At 42.6% G+C, this 16,220-nt stretch overlaps 1 protein-coding gene and 1 long non-coding RNA gene across 3 annotated transcripts in view; one reads left to right on the plus strand and one right to left on the minus strand.

The window, feature by feature from the left end:
* Positions 1-12,192, plus strand: part of sulf1 (sulfatase 1) — a 75,750-nt gene extending 63,558 nt beyond the window's left edge. For both annotated transcript variants that reach the window (XM_088402059.1, XM_088402060.1), the window contains 13 exons: positions 30-180; positions 278-453; positions 524-652; positions 1,851-1,907; positions 3,402-3,528; positions 4,876-5,083; positions 5,640-5,995; positions 6,073-6,167; positions 6,250-6,321; positions 7,495-7,667; positions 7,741-7,883; positions 8,457-8,580; positions 10,818-12,192. In XM_088402059.1, the coding sequence (XP_088258185.1) occupies positions 30-180; positions 278-453; positions 524-652; positions 1,851-1,907; positions 3,402-3,528; positions 4,876-5,083; positions 5,640-5,995; positions 6,073-6,167; positions 6,250-6,321; positions 7,495-7,667; positions 7,741-7,883; positions 8,457-8,580; positions 10,818-11,665 (2,659 nt within the window). In that variant the 3' untranslated portion in view covers positions 11,666-12,192. The remainder of the gene's footprint in view (positions 1-29; positions 181-277; positions 454-523; positions 653-1,850; positions 1,908-3,401; positions 3,529-4,875; positions 5,084-5,639; positions 5,996-6,072; positions 6,168-6,249; positions 6,322-7,494; positions 7,668-7,740; positions 7,884-8,456; positions 8,581-10,817) is intronic.
* Positions 9,712-10,142, minus strand: LOC148408018 (uncharacterized). Its single transcript, XR_015863630.1, has 3 exons — positions 10,035-10,142; positions 9,880-9,953; positions 9,712-9,759 (listed from the first exon to the last, which is right to left on the minus strand). It is a non-coding gene; the product is annotated as an uncharacterized LOC148408018 (long non-coding RNA).
* Positions 12,193-16,220: the final 4,028 nt, after the last annotated feature.

Below are 16,220 nucleotides of genomic sequence, written 5' to 3' on the forward strand. Positions count from 1 at the left end.
GTTGAACTGACCTGTTGGTTCCCCACCAGCACGCCCAGTTACAACTACGCCCCCAACATGGACAAGCACTGGATCATGCAGTACACGGGCCCCATGAAGCCCATCCACATGGAATTCACCAATTTCCTCCACCGCAAACGGCTGCAGACCCTCATGTCCGTGGACGACTCGGTGCAAAAGGTACCAAAGTCACACCTCGGGAGGCTTGAATTATTTTTTTTTTTGTCCGGACTCACGCGCGACGCGGCGCCGTCTATTTCCCGACGTCGCGCGGCAGGTTTACGACATGCTGGAGGAGACGGGCGAGCTGGACAACACGTACATCATCTACACCGCCGACCACGGCTACCACATCGGTCAGTTCGGATTGGTCAAGGGCAAGTCCATGCCGTACGACTTCGACATCCGCGTGCCCTTCTTCCTGAGGGGGCCCAACGTGGAGCCCGGCGCAGTGTAAGGGAAACGCCGCAAAACGCCACGTTCCAAATACGCATCGACTCACGCCGTGGCTGTCGTGCTTCAGGAATCCTCATCTGGTGCTCAATATCGACCTGGCGCCTACCGTCCTCCATATTGCCGGACTTGACACGCCCCCGGATATGGACGGGAAGTCCATTCTCAAGCTTCTGGAGCAGGAAAGGACCGGAAATAGGTTAGTATTGTGCTACGCCGTCCCCCTCAAGTGATACACTAAATAATCACTGCCCAGCTAAAGTTTACTTCTGTTTAACCCGTAAATTATGGAAATTCCTTTGATTTTTTTTTTTTTTTCTTAAAATTTTGGACACACCGATATAATTTTTCCACCCTGTTTTTCATTCTATTTATTTATGTACATATTATGCACGACAAGCCAAAGATAACCTTCAAAGTCCTGAGAAAAAAGTCACAAATTTTGGCAAATTTCTGTAAACAAACGCTACAAGACAAGGTCATGTGTAACGCTTAAATTATCTTAAAATAATCAATAAGGAAAACACACTAGGGAGCTGAAATTTCCAGCAGATGATTAAAACATCAAAATTCACTCATTCTGAATTTTCTTTGTGATCGTACAGCTGGACATGCGACATTTTAGTAAAGTAATAAGTAAAGTAAAGTAAGTAAGTAAAGTAAAGTAGTAAGTAAAGTAACATTTACTAAAGTAATTGTCCAAATTTTGGACCATATAAAACCATTATAATTACAATTTTTGAGATGCATTATAAGAGAATTTACTAGTGATTTTCCTGCGATTTTTGCAACATTCCGTTGAGCGGCGGTCAAATTATATCAGCAAACAGTAGGTGGCGCTATGGACCAGTTAATGGCTATGTCTTACAGTGTCATCATCACAAAACTGACTACAAAAACAGACCTTATCATTTTGACATTTTTTCTGGGTGTTAATAAAAATGTTATGTTCTTATGTACAGTATGCTCAATTTAACAAGTGCAAGGCAGACGTAACAACCACTAAGCCACCGCGCAGTGTAGATTAAACATTTTGTCACAAACGGCGGTTAATGGCACTCAGAGAGACGTGCTTGAGGTCGCACTTTTGCAATTTCCTGTGCAATTTATTGTTTCTCAACAGCAGAAAGCCGCAGCAATTATGAGCCGAACGGAAAATTGCTACCCTGCGCAGTTTACTTTTGCGGCATTAGGAAAAACAAACACAAAGGCTTCTCAAACATTCTGCGAGAAGAAACACACACAAAAAAAAAAAAACAGCTCGTTTGTTGTCAAAAATCAATGTTTTTATTGACAAGCTTGTCCCCTATGAAGGTAGGTAGAAAAAAAACGCATGTAATAAGTGGCCGGGAAAAAAAAAAACAAAAAAACCTTAACTGTCGACATTGTTTTCCCAGATTCAAACCCAACCGGAAACCCAAAGTCTGGAGGGACACATTCCTGGTGGAGCGAGGGTAAACCGGAGCTTTTACTTCCCTTCCCCCCCTTTGCCCCGACCCCTTCGCCGCATCCATATCTTCACACGCCATATTATGTCTAAGCGCTTGCGCCAACCCCAAACACGCTTTTCCAGGTGACGCGGATTTCTCGGTTCCGTTTCGGAAGTCTGCGATGGTCGGGATTATTTGCGAGACGCCAGAAGTCAAACTTTGAATGCTCAGCGGAAACCGGAGCGGTCACGATTCATACGTTTATGTTCAGAACGGGCACCAATTGGCAAAATTCTCACTTCTTAAAAATGTTCCTTTGGCGGGATCATTTCATGCACGCTGCAGGGCTTCCAAAATGCTTGTTACATTTTTTTTATGGATCCTGATGTAATTAATAGGATTAGCGCTCGATTTTAATTGGCCTAAATCGATTTTGGACACGCCGATATGATTTTTCCTGTTTTTCATTCTATTTATTTATGTACATATTATGCACAACAAGCCAAAGATGACCTTCAGAGTCCCAAGAAAAAAGTCAAAAATTTTGGCAAATTTCTGTAAACAAACGCTAAAAGAAAAGGTACAATGTAATGCTTAAAATTTCTGTTTTTAGCTTGTATGATTATTGTTGTTAGTATTGTTAGGACTTATAGGATTATAGAGAAAGTTGGAGTGTTATTTTTCCAAAAATTATGTCTTTTTTTGGAGCTTATTATGGATTTTTGCAGAATTTGAAATCGATTCAGAATCATGCTAAACCAGAGTCTTCTGTAAAACCTGAACAGTCCAAGATCAATCAACTGCAATGAATGAAGGCTCATTGGGAGTCTTTTTGGAGCAGCAGCTTCTTTGGACAGCACAACCTCACGCTGAGGATCACCAAATTTGATGTTAAAAAACGACACTAGCTGACATCGTAAACATCTGCAAGCACACGCAAGCTCATTCGGCGGCTTTCTTCTACCGACGTTCTCATGCCGTCAAATCAATACCCCTGATCTGGGCGCGCGGTGTATAAATCCCACCTGCTGCGGCGGAGAAAGCCGCGCGTGCCGGCCGGGAACATCTCCAAAACTCACGGGAGTCTTTGGAAAAAGCGAGGCGCTTCATATCCGAGCCGAAGAGAACTGACTCATCTTCATAATGTAGTTATCGGCGGCGAGACGGCCCTTGAGTTTTGGCGGTGCCGACCCTTGGCATGGGGCCCCGCCCGGGAAGGTTGTCACAGGCGCTCCTTTGTTGCCGTCGCTCCGTCTGCGGCTTGTGTGCGAGGCCCGGGCCGGCAGAGGGAGTCCAGTCAGGGGGCGCGAGAAAAGGGGCGGGGGGTTCGGTTGGCATCAATCCCCGCGAGGCTTCGGCCAGGTCTTGCGGCGACGGCGGCGGGGATGATGCCAAGCTGAGGTCGAGGCTGGGCGCAGAAGCGGGGAAATCGAAATCCGATGGAAGAAAACAATTTTCATGTGAGATGAGCTCAACCCGGACTGATGATGACGATGACGATGACCACGATGCTTCCAGGAAGATCCTGAGGAAGAAAGACGACTCGGCCAGCACCCAGCACACCAACAGCCTGCCCAAGTACATGAAAGTGAAGGAGACGTGCCAGCAGGCCGAGTTCCAGACGCCGTGCGAGCAGCCGGGACAGGTAAACCTTTGCTTCTCTTTGTTAGCCTCCGACGGCAAGAATTGATCCAATTCTGATATTTGGCACGATGACGCCCGAAAATCATTTGAACAAACGCAAGCTTTGCAGGAATCGCAGAAAAATCCATGTCGTAAATCCTATTAAATTGCATCTCAAAAATTGTAATTATAATTGTATGTATGGTCCAAAATTTGGACAGTGATTATTTCTGTGCACAAAATCTCGCACGTCCGGCTGTAATCACATAGAAATGTCGGGATGGTTGCATTTCGGAATTTTAATCCTCTGCTGGAAATTTCAGCTCCCTCGTGTTTTTTCCCATTCATTATTTTATTGCTATCATAAAAAAATTAAAGGAATTTCCATAATTTGTAACATAACTGGCAGCAAATGAGTAAATAATCAAACAAGTGTAAAGTCCCTTTAAAGTACGAGCAATGAAGAAATTAAGTTTATGTTTTGCTATTTTATAATACTTTGTATTTAGCTTTACAAAAGAGAAAAGTTGGCAAAAACAAAAAATCCGGGGGTATGAGATTGGGGGGACGAGCTAACGCTGAAGCCTTGAAATTGATCAAAATAAACAAAAAGCAGGAATTGTAGCAATCTGCGTTCTTGCAGTGAATTATAGAGTACTTTTTCCTTATTGGAAATTTCACTTATGCTAACAAATAATATATGAAACCGCCTTGCTGACAGCATGAATAGATACAGTTTCTGAAGCAATGGATATGTGAACACAAACGGTGGCGCAACACAGGTAGACAGACAAAGGCAGCTCACCTACTCAAAGCTATGGATTCTCTATCCGCTGCAAAAAATGACTAAGGATCACTAGAGTGCTTTTTCCTTCTTAAAAAGCTGCGCAAGGTCAGCGCGCTGGATCTCGCGGCCAAGCTCCACCTCCTCTTCCTCTTCCCGTTTGTCTGCTCTCCTGAACCTCCGGCGTGAACGGTCGCTGGAAGCGTAAAGCAAAACAGATTGTTTTCATCCCCGGCTCGTCCTTTCCTTCGACCCCCGCGCGCGGGTCTTCCAACAGAAACCCGATCGGCCTTCGCCGTTTGCGGCCTCGTTCCCACACCGCAGATGTTTCGCTTCCACTTTCTACATTTTTTTTTTTCGTCCTCTCAACTGACTTCATCGCGCCTGCGGAGAAAGACGGAGGACGTGCGAGAAGCGAGGGCGTCGGTGTGTAATTATACGCTGACGCACTTTGGCGCCGACCCGATTTGCGAGTGCGATCGGCACGCAGAAAAATAAATAAATAAAAAAACGGGGGGGGGGGGCTGTCCGGATGGGTCCGATTCATGAGTGCCAGGAGGTGAGCTCATTTCTCTCTCCCTTCAGAAGTGGCACTGCGTGGAGGAGATCACGGGCAAGTGGAGGATACAGAAGTGCAAGGGCGGCTCCAAGGAGGGCCCCCGCAAGAAGATCCGGAGCCTGAGGCCCCGCGCCGGCTACGGCGCCCACGAGAGAGCCTGCGACTGCACCCACGCGCTCTACAAGAACTCCAGGATGGAACGACGCTCGCATCGGCACGCTTCGCCTGGCCAGCGTGAGTGGAGCGGCCAACAATACCCCCAAACAGTACCCCCTCGAGGGAACTTCGGGGGGTACTCGAGATTTTAAATCGAAAACGTGCAAAAACCCTTTAAAATGATTATTGAATGAATGAATTGTTTCAGGAAAATCAAAGTTCATAAAACTAAATTCAGTAGGTTAATCGATTTCATTATTTTAAAAAGCCGGATTGTCCCCCTTACTAGAATGGTTTGACCCAACTTGTCATGAGCCACCGCTCGTTTCCTGTCAAGTTAATGATTTATTTCTGGGAACACATCTCTACTGTGATCCCAAAAGTTGAACGTTTTTCTGTAGGTAAATATTTATATTTCTTTTTCAGAACACTTTATGTTGATTTTTATTTTGTTTTGGGGTATATGTTGATAATTAAGTAAACGATTTATTTTCGTGAAGAGATCTCAACTGTAATCCCACAACAAGACGATTTTTGTTTAATAGGTTTCTGTGGACAGATATTTCTTCATAATTATATCTATATTTTTAGAACAGGTGTGACACTTAATGTTGATTATTTTTTGCTGTTTTAGGTTATCGGCCTCGCTTCGTCCACACGCGGGCCGCCAGATCTCTGTCGGTGGAATTCGAGGGCCAGATCTACGACGTGGACCTGCAGGCCGACGACCAGAGCGCCGTTCGGCGCCGCGCCCTCACCAAGCGCCGCCACGCGCCCGCGGACGACCCCGACTCGGACTCGGACTCGGGCTCGGACGACGACTCCGAGGAGATGCTGGCGGACGACACCAACGCGGTGGTGGGCTACCCCAAGTCCCTGAAGGTCACCCACAAGTGTTACATCCTGATGAACGACTCGGTCCACTGCGAGAGGGAGATCTACCAGTCCTCCAGAGCCTGGAAGGACCACAAGAGCTACGTGGACCAAGAGGTGCCCAAACGCCACGCGCGCATTATGCCATATGTCATCTCGAGACATTAAAAAAAAAAAAAAAAAAATGTTGGCAGATCGAAGCGCTTCAAGACAAAATCAAAAATCTCCGCGAAGTCCGAGGCCATCTGAAGAGGACGCGGCCAGACGAGTGTGACTGCGGAAAGAAAAGGTACGTCGGTGGAAATTCTTCATATTTTCTCGTATTTTCATGCTAACCGCTTCATCACATTGCGCGTGCGTGTCCGTTCCAGTTTCTACAGCAAAGGGGACAGAAACAAAGCCGACAGGTTGAAGAACAGGAACGATCAACTGCATCCCTTTAAGTGAGTGATTGATACCCCCGATATATATATATATATATATATATATATATATATATATATATATATATATATATATATATATATATATATATATACTCACACACATACAATGGGCCCCCGTGTTACGATATTACGTGATTACGTGTTACGAGCAGACCAGCATCTCCGCGAGGAGACGCCGACCAATAGCAGATCAGCATTGTAGCGCCGCGTTGCTTGGAGGCATTGACGGCAACAGAAAATAAGCGCAATTACCTAAAAACGCCTGCGGATGGAGACAAAACAACACAAATACAGCCAAGCCCCTAGGGTCATGACAGTTGTTTTTGTCGCAAAGCGGGGAAAATACCTAAAGGGGGGACGGAAAAAACTCAGTATTCCACATGGCAACATGAAAAAAATGTAACGCTGTAACCCTGGGGTCCAGTGTATAAATATTTTTTTCTTAAATCTTTTGTTAAAATAATACCATGAAAAATATATAATGACAATGATCTTAAAAATGAGCCCAGACTATGTGCACCACATAATTAAAAGTGCTCTAAGAAGCCTAATTTAATCGCAAATGTCAGTAAATGCAGCCATAATGGCTCCGCCACTTTTATTAAGCGGAGAACAGATGACTTTGTAACCAGAAACATTTCTTGAACCACATTTGTGTCAGCTACAAACAAAAATATGACAAGTGATCGCAGAAGGAAAATCTAATAAAATCAGGAAAAATAACAATAATGTGTCATGTTGGCAACTAATAAATTCAAAAAGAAGCCTGTCATCCAGACACTTGTTTTGTTTTGTTAGTAAGTCAAAATGACAGAGCAGATTATAGGGCTTTTAAAAAAAAAAAATTCTTCTTCTGCGTCTGGAAGCGATCAAGTCGCACGCAAAGATGCGATGATTCACACAAAATCGGAGAGACAAATGGAAACGGATTACGGCAACTCAAAGCAGCTGTTGCGTAGCCGCGCGGGCGGAATGACATGGACGCCGACCAAACTGGGAAAAAGTACCGTAAATTTCGGACGATGAGCCGCAGCTTTTTTTTTTTTCTTACCATTTGAGACCTGCGACTTATAGTCCGGTTCACCTCGGAAACGCCCCTACTAGCTTACCGCTAACAAAAAGCCAAAGCGCAAAGGCCGCGCTAACGATTAGCCGGTACGTCGCGACCAGGGAGTCGGCGCACGAGCTGGACGGCAAGACGCAGCTGTACAACGAGATCCGCCGGCGCAAAAAGCAACGCAAGGAGAAGAAACGTCTGCGCAAGGGCGACGACTGCAGCCTGCCGGGCCTCACCTGCTTCACGCATAACAACGACCACTGGCAGACCGCCCCCTTCTGGACGCGTACGCGTACTTCCGCCACCCTTGTGGGGATGACGTGACGGAAAAGTCAGAGTGTTTTTTGTTTTTTTTGCAGTGGGCGGTTTCTGCGCGTGCACCAGCTCCAACAACAACACCTACTGGTGCTTGAGGACCATCAACGAAACGCACAACACGCTCTTCTGCGAGTTCTCCACCGGCTTCCTCGAGTACTTTGACCTCAACAGCGATCCGTACCAGGTGGGACGCCGAATCGGATTCATTTGTTTATGGTCTTTTATTGCTATTTATCAGTTTTTGGGTTTTTTTTCTAATATTTTAAAGTGACGGAGGTTCTAAAAAATTAACTCATTAAATAACAGCCATTTTGTAAACAAGTAAATGAATACTTAAATAAAATATCAAAGATTGAATGGCTAAGATGCTTAAAAGATGCAAAAAAAATATATAAAAAATTGGGGGATTGAATGAATGTATTATTTTCCTCTACTATAGTTTTAATTTTTGCTAAAAATACAAAATTGAAATAAAATATGAAAATAAAAAGGGAGCTTTTATGGCCTGCGAGGTGTTCACATACAAAAATAACTTTCAATATTGTGTATTTTTTCATGAAAAAAATGTATTATGCTGACATTTATTTTCAGTAATTTTCCAGTGAATCAATTAAAAAAAAACAACTAATAATTGCCTCACTAAATCCCTTTTTTTAACCGATTAAATACCAAATGCAATTGAAGATGGGAATTTCCTGTGGAATTTTTTTCCTATTTAACGGTGCACTTCTGCTGCATGTTTATTCCGCGCCGCCAGCTGACCAACGGCGTGTACGAGGTGGAGCGCGACGTCTTGAACTCGCTCCACGGGCAGCTGATGGAGATGCGGAGCTGCCAGGGTCACAAGCAGTGCAACCCCAGACCCAAACTCTCCGACGCGGGTACGCCGACACTCGCCCTCCCCTCATTAAAAAAAAAAAAAAAAAAAAAAATGTCCCGGCGCATATCGGCGTGGCGCACGGTTGCCGCGGGAACCACGACCCACGCCGATGCGGAGGTCGCGGGAGATGCTTGATATCATACGCTTTCCTCCATCTTTTGTGTGCGCCTCACTTGGTAAAATCGCTAAAATTGTGTCCCAAAAAAATGCTAAGACATCATAGAAAATGTTGCTAATATTAGCCTAATGCTAACACACAGATTTAGCATCGATCATTTCAGCCGTTTTAAGCAACTGGTATCGGAACACAAACGGTTGCGTAAAACACGTAGACAGACAGCGCAACAAAACTCACACGCGTCTATTCTTTATCCTCCGCGAAGAATGACTAATATGCCTGTGTCCCGCCGCCCCCTGGTGGTCAAGACGTACACCAGAAGAAATAGCGGCCGCCTCTCTCCCTTTTTCTTGGCATGCTCGTGAATCTTTTTCCATCTCCCGTCGGCGTCTCCTTTGAATCCCGTCATTAACAATGGATTGCTTTTATGTTCCTGATCAGGAGGTAAAGATGGAGGCAGCTATGAGCCACACAGGTATCCAAACATTTTTCTTCTTCTGTGGCTTTTTTTTTTTTTTTGCCTCTTCTGTGGTCGCGTTAACACCTGCATGGGCCTCTCATCAGCACTAATCCATCCATGACGTTTGCCGGTCTGCATGGGGGAAGGCGCTAGCTAGCTAACGTTCGAGGCCGCCGGATTTGTTAGCTCGGCTCGGCGCGCCATTTCCCGTTTTGCCGTCGTTTTCTTTTCAGGGCGGCGACACTCGCGACATCTTTCGGGGAAGGCATGATTCGCGGTCCACGTCGGCCGTTTTAGTGCACGACCCTCACGCGACATGCATGGCGTCGCGTTGTCATCCTCCGCGCCTCCATGGGATGGTTTGACGGGGATAAACAAAAAAGGGTCCGCAGTCTCCGCTTTGCTGCAGCGATCCAATTTATCCCGGTTGCTCATTCTACCGTTTGAGATGACAAAACTCAAGACGTGTTAGCTTACCCATCCAAAAAACTAACATTTTTGCTCACCCTTTGAGGTGCCGCAGTCTCCACTTGGCTGCGGCACTCCCTTTTCTCCCAGTTTCTAAATTAGCTTGTTCCTTTGGAAATTTTCAAAATGCCTGGCTGCAAATGACAAAAAAAAACACACGATAAAAGATAATAAAAAAAAATAAATATGTGTATTATTTAAAATATGTAGTTATGCAATAACCCAGTTTAACACGCATTTTAATATTAGCTTACCGCAGCTGCTGCAAGCAACGTGCTCCGCAGTCTCCACTTGGCTGCAGCACTCCGGTAATTTTTGTATTTATTGGCTAAAATTCAAATAAGCGTAATATTTAAAATATGTAGCTATGAAATAACCCAATTTAACACGCATATTAATATTGGCTTACCGCAGCTGCTGCAAGCAACGTGCTCCGCAGTCTCCACTTGGCTGCAGCGCTCCATTCTTGTTTGTATTTTCTTTTCATGTTTGAGAATACACGGCAACAAAATAAGTCAATTTAATAAACGGTCTAGTGTTTGCCCACCCGGGCCGCTGCGAGCAACGTGCTCCGCAGTCTCCACTTTTTCACTCTCATTGGTCGAGCGGCCCGAATTGCGGTAGGCACGGGAACAAAAGCCAAACGTCAAACTGTTCCTCGGACGTCCGCGACGGCGGTCGCTCATGTCATCGCCACCTTCCCGCCCGCCGTGAGCAGAATGTCAATTTGACGTGTGTTTGTCGCTTAGCAGGCGACAGCGGCACCGAAAGCGCTCAAAGAGGAGACCGATCCTTTCCTTCCTGTGAGTCGACCAGTCCGGTCTCACGACAACACAAAACCATGTTATGAAAGCGTTTATTTTTTCCAGGAAGCTTCAATTAGATCATATAGATTTCTTCCTTGCACTCTGCAGATTTAATTGAAGATTTTTTTTGTTTTGTTTTGCTTGTTGCTTTTTTTTTTTTTTTGCTTTTAATTGCAGGTTGCCGCCCGTGCCTCTTTGTACTTTTGATGTGTGGTGGATCGTGGCCCCGATATTTCCTGTGTGCTCCCCGGCGGCATGCGTTTGCACTGCTTAACCGAATGCATGACGCTGGAGCTTAATCCAAACAACCCCCCCTTGAAAAATTGTTTTGTTTTGTGTTTTTCTTGTCCATCCTCAAATTGTTGTTCTTTGGTGTCTTCCTTCAGCGCACTCTGGGACGGACGACAGGGTTAAACTGCCCAACTTGACGGACGAGGACGTCAATTGGCAGGGACTGGAGGATCTTTACAGCATCAACGAAAGCCTTTACGACTGGAGGCCCGACTACAGCCCGGCGCCGGACGACTGGGCCAACTTCCGCAAGGACGTGGACCGCATCCTCGCGCCGCCTCCCCTTTTCAACCGATCCCGCCCGACGCCCGACCACGACTCCGCCCGGGACGAGCCGGGCTCCGGGGGCGGAGGCTTTGAAGCCGGCAGCGGGGGCGGAGCCGGGTTCGCCTGGATCGGGGAGTTCTGGCCGAGGGGCGGCCTCGCGCCCTCGAGCCGGAAACCGTCCCCGCCCGTCGTCGACGACCTTCCCGAGAGGACCGCGGCCCGACCCCGGACCGGCCCGACACCTCGGTCCGAACCCGCGAGTAAATGGGCGGAAGGGGGGCGGGCCCGCCTCACGCCGACGCCCCCGTCCGCTCCGAGACTCGGGAAAAAAGCCGAACTTCGGGTTCCGCCGCGTCAGCTGGAGGAGCTGGAAGGGGACGCGTTGAGCGGGGAGGGCCCGATCGAGATGGACGCGCGGCACGAAGCCGTCCTGCGCGCCCACGACTCCTCGGGGACCCGAGACGACGGCGCCGGCCTTCGCCCCGCCCTCAATGACCAGGCGGATATTTTCCGGGACCAAGGCTTCCTCCCCGTGCGGGCCGACGTGAGGCCCGGCGCCACCGGGAGCCCGCCCGAGCGGGCCCCCGCGTCCGGTCGGGCCCCCGTGGCGCCGCCCCTCGCGTTGGTCCGGGAGGGTAGCGGTTCTGTGGCCGCGCCGAGCCATCCGCAACTCTGACCAGACCCGTGACTGGCGCATCAGTCATTCGGACTTGTATCATGAATTTCAAAGGTATTTTTTTACATTAATATTAAAATTATTATAATTAGCAGACAGTGTTATGATTTTTTTTTTCTAAGAAAGTAGATATATATTTAGAGAAAAGCCTTAATGCAGCTAAGTGTTGGGATAGAAATGGAATCATTCCATTTGTTTTTAAGGACTGGCAATGCACTTTGGAGCATTTTTTTTTTTTAATTATTTTAATAATTTCCACCTTTTTGACCCCTCCCCCCATTGCTTTATCTCACAAAATGTTGAATGATTTTTTGGAACGCATTTAAAGACTTCAAATTGTGTGCCCGCATGTGTGAAGGGTTGAAAGTTGCAACATCCCACCGAGTCCAAAAGTAAGAGATCCAACACGCTTGCAGAAAAGCTTCAGATTCAGACAATTCTCAAGGGTATCAAATATGATTTTGTCCCAGTATGGAGGTACATGTTATATCATTTTTGCACGTAGATTTTAAAAAATTTGCAAGGCATGGTGCTCCCATTCCATGTGTCTGTGAAAATGTGTGTGAGTGAAAGTGGATGCTGGTTAATGGAAAAAAAATAAAAATCTCAAACATCAAAGAAGACTTTGTTTTTACAGCATCATCTGGCTAAACTGACTTGTCGTACAAAAAGTGGATAGTAAGGCTTTTTTTTTTTTTTACAAAACGACAGTCTATATAGTAAGGCTTTTTTTGCAAAAAAACGACAGTTTATAGTAAGGCTTTTTTACGAAAAAAGTGACAGTCTATAGTAAGGCTTTTTCTTTTTACAAAACGACAGTCTATAGTAAGGCTTTTTTTCCAAAAAAACGACAGTTTATAGTAAGGCTTTTTTTTTACAAAACGACAGTCTATAGTAAGGCTTTTTTTGCAAAAAAACGACAGTTTATAGTGAGGCTTTTTTACGAAAAAAGTGACAGTCTATAGTAAGGCTTTTTTTTTTTACAAAACGACAGTCTATAGGAAGGCTTTTTTTCCAAAAAAACGACAGTTTATAGTAAGGCTTTTTTTCACAAAAAACGACAGTGGATAGTAAGGCTTTTTTATGAAAAAAGTGACAGTCTATAGTAAGGCTTTTTTTTTTTACAAACCGACAGTCTATAGTGAGGCTTTTTTACGAAAAAAGTGACAGTCTATAGTAAGGCTTTTTTTTTTTACAAAACGACAGTCTATAGGAAGGCTTTTTTTCCAAAAAAACGACAGTTTATAGTAAGGCTTTTTTTCACAAAAAACGACAGTGGATAGTAAGGCTTTTTTATGAAAAAAGTGACAGTCTATAGTAAGGCTTTTTTTTACAAAACGACAGTCTATAGTAAGGCTTTTTTTGCAAAAAAAACGACAGTTTATAGTAAGGCTTTTTTACGAAAAAAGTGACAGTCTATAGTAAGGCTTTTTTTTTTTTTACAAAACGACAGTCTATAGTAAGGCTTTTTTTCCAAAAAAACGACAGTTTATAGTAAGGCTTTTTTTTACAAAACGACAGTCTATAGTAAGGCTTTTTTTGCAAAAAAACGACAGTTTATAGTGAGGCTTTTTTACGAAAAAAGTGACAGTCTATAGTAAGGCTTTTTTTTTTACAAAACGACAGTCTATAGTAAGGCTTTTTTTCCAAAAAAACGACAGTTTATAGTAAGGCTTTTTTTCACAAAAAACGACAGTGGATAGTAAGGCTTTTTTATGAAAAAAGTGACAGTCTATAGTAAGGCTTTTTTTTTTTACAAAACGACAGTCTATATAGTAAGGCTTTTTTTGCAAAAAAAAAAAACGACAGTTTATAGTAAGGCTTTTTTTTTACAAAACGACAGTCTATAGTAAGGCTTTTTTTCCCAAAAAACGACAGTTTATAGTAAGGCTTTTTTTTTTTACAAAACGACAGTCTATAGTAAGGATTTTTTTGCAAAAAAACGACAGTTTATAGTAAGGCTTTTTTACGAAAAAAGTGAGTCTATAGTAAGGCTTTTTTTTTTACAAAAAACGACAGTTTATAGTAAGGGTTTTTTTCACAAAAAACAACAGTGGATAGTAAGGCTTTTTTACGATAAAAGTGAGTCTATAGTAAGGCTTTTTTTTTTTTTTTACAAAAAAACGACAGTCTATAATAAGGCTTTTTTTCAGAACAAGACAGTATAGTAAGGCTTTTTTGGCAAAAAAACGACAGTTTATAGTAAGGCTTTTTTTTACAAAACGACAGTCTATAGTAAGGCTTTTTTTGCAAAAAAACGACAGTTTATAGTAAGGCTTTTTTACGAAAAAAGTGACAGTCTATAGTAAGGCTTTTTTTTTTACAAAACGACAGTCTATAGTAAGGCTTTTTTTCCAAAAAAAACGACAGTTTATAGTAAGGCTTTTTTTCACAAAAAACGACAGTGGATAGTAAGGCTTTTTTATGAAAAAAGTGACAGTCTATAGTAAGGCTTTTTTTTACAAAACGACAGTCTATATAGTAAGGCTTTTTTTGCAAAAAAAACGACAGTCTATAGTAAGGCTTTTTTTTACAAAACGACAGTCTATAGTAAGGCTTTTTTTCCAAAAAAACGACAGTTTATAGTAAGGCTTTTTTTTTTTTACAAAACGACAGTCTATAGTAAGGCTTTTTTTGCAAAAAAACGACAGTTTATAGTAAGGCTTTTTTACGAAAAAAGTGAGTCTATAGTAAGGCTTTTTTTTACAAAAAAACGACAGTTTATAGTAAGGGTTTTTTTCCCAAAAAACAACAGTGGATAGTAAGGCTTTTTTACGAAAAAAGTGAGTCTATAGTAAGGCTTTTTTGTTTTTTACAAAAAAACGACAGTCTATAGTAAGGCTTTTTTTCAGAACAAGACAGTATAGTAAGGCTTTTTTTGCAAAAAAACGACAGTCTATAGTAAGGCTTTTTTTCAGAACAAGACAGTCTATAGTAAGGCTTTTTTTGCAAAAAAACGACAGTTTATAGTAAGGCATTTTTTCACAAAAAACGACAGTGGATAGTGAGGCTTTTTTACGAAAAAAGTGACAGTCTATAGTAAGGCTTTTTTTTACAAAACGACAGTCTATAGTAAGGCTTTTTATGCAAAAAAACGACAGTTTATAGTAAGGCTTTTTTTCACAAAAAACGACAGTGGATAGTAAGGCTTTTTTATGAAAAAAGTGACAGTCTATAGTAAGGCTTTTTTTTACAAAACGACAGTCTATATAGTAAGGCTTTTTTTGCAAAAAAACCCGACAGTTTATAGTAAGGTTTTTTTTTTACAAAACGAAAGTCTATAGTAAGGCTTTTTTTCCTAAAAAACAACAGTGGATAGTAAGGCTTTTTTACGAAAAAAGTGACAGTCTATAGTAAGGCTTTTTTTACAAAACGACAGTCTATAGTAAGGCTTTTTTTGCAAAAAAAAACGACAGTCTATAATAAGGCTTTTTTTCACAAAAAACGAGTGGATAGTAAGGCTTTTTTACGAAAAAAGTGACAGTCTAAAGTAAGGCTTTTTTTTACAAAACGACAGTCTATAGTAAGGCTTATTTTGCAAAAAAACGACGGTCTATAGTAAGGCTTTTTTTTACAAAACGACAGTCTATAGTAAGGCTTTTTTTGCAAAAAAAACAACAGTTTATAGTAAGGCTTTTTTCATAAAAAACGACAGTTTATAGTAAGGCTTTTTTTTTACAAAACGACAGTCTATAGTAAGGCTTTTTTTTCCAAAAAACGACAGTTTATAGTAAGGCTTTTTTACGAAAAAAGTGACAGTCTATAGTAAGGCTTTTTTTTACAAAAGGCTTTTTTTCCAAAAAACGACAATTTATAGTAGGCTTTTTTTTCACAAAAAACGACAGTGGATAGTAAGGCTTTTTTATGAAAAAAGTGACAGTCTATAGTAAGGCTTTTTTTTACAAAACGACAGTCTATATAGTAAGGCTTTTTTTGCAAAAAAACGACAGTAAGGCATTTTTTCACAAAAAACGACAGTGGATAGTGAGGCTTTTTTACGAAAAAAGTGACAGTCTATAGTAAGGCTTTTTTTTACAAAACGACAGTCTATAGTAAGGCTTTTTATGCAAAAAAAACGACAGTTTATAGTAAGGCTTTTTTTCACAAAAAACGACAGTGGATAGTAAGGCTTTTTTATGAAAAAAGTGACAGTCTATAGTAAGGCTTTTTTTTACAAAACGACAGTCTATGGTAAGGCTTATTTTGCAAAAAAACGACGGTCTATAGTAAGGCTTTTTTTTACAAAACGACAGTCTATAGTAAGGCTTTTTTTTCCAAAAACCGACAGTTTATAGTAAGGCTTTTTTCACAAAAAAACGACAGTTTATAGTAAGGCTTTTTTTTTTTACAAAAAAAAAAATATGTTATTAGATTACTGTGACTTTTGCATGATGGGAGTCCAGGCTAAGCCAATCATGTAAGTCATTGAAAAGCTTGCAAATATCAAATTAGCCAATAGCGCCACCCGGTGGCTTTGGAGTGTTCAAACAAAAAATACTACTGCGCCTCGTTCGAGACTTGCCTTTGAAAGGATTAATGCAAAAATTGGGGGAAT

Source organism: Hippichthys cyanospilos, chromosome 19 (genome assembly GCF_059441005.1).
Source record: "Hippichthys cyanospilos isolate Australia breed blue-spotted pipefish chromosome 19, RoL_Hcya_1.0, whole genome shotgun sequence".
Lineage (NCBI taxonomy): Eukaryota > Metazoa > Chordata > Actinopteri > Syngnathiformes > Syngnathidae > Hippichthys > Hippichthys cyanospilos.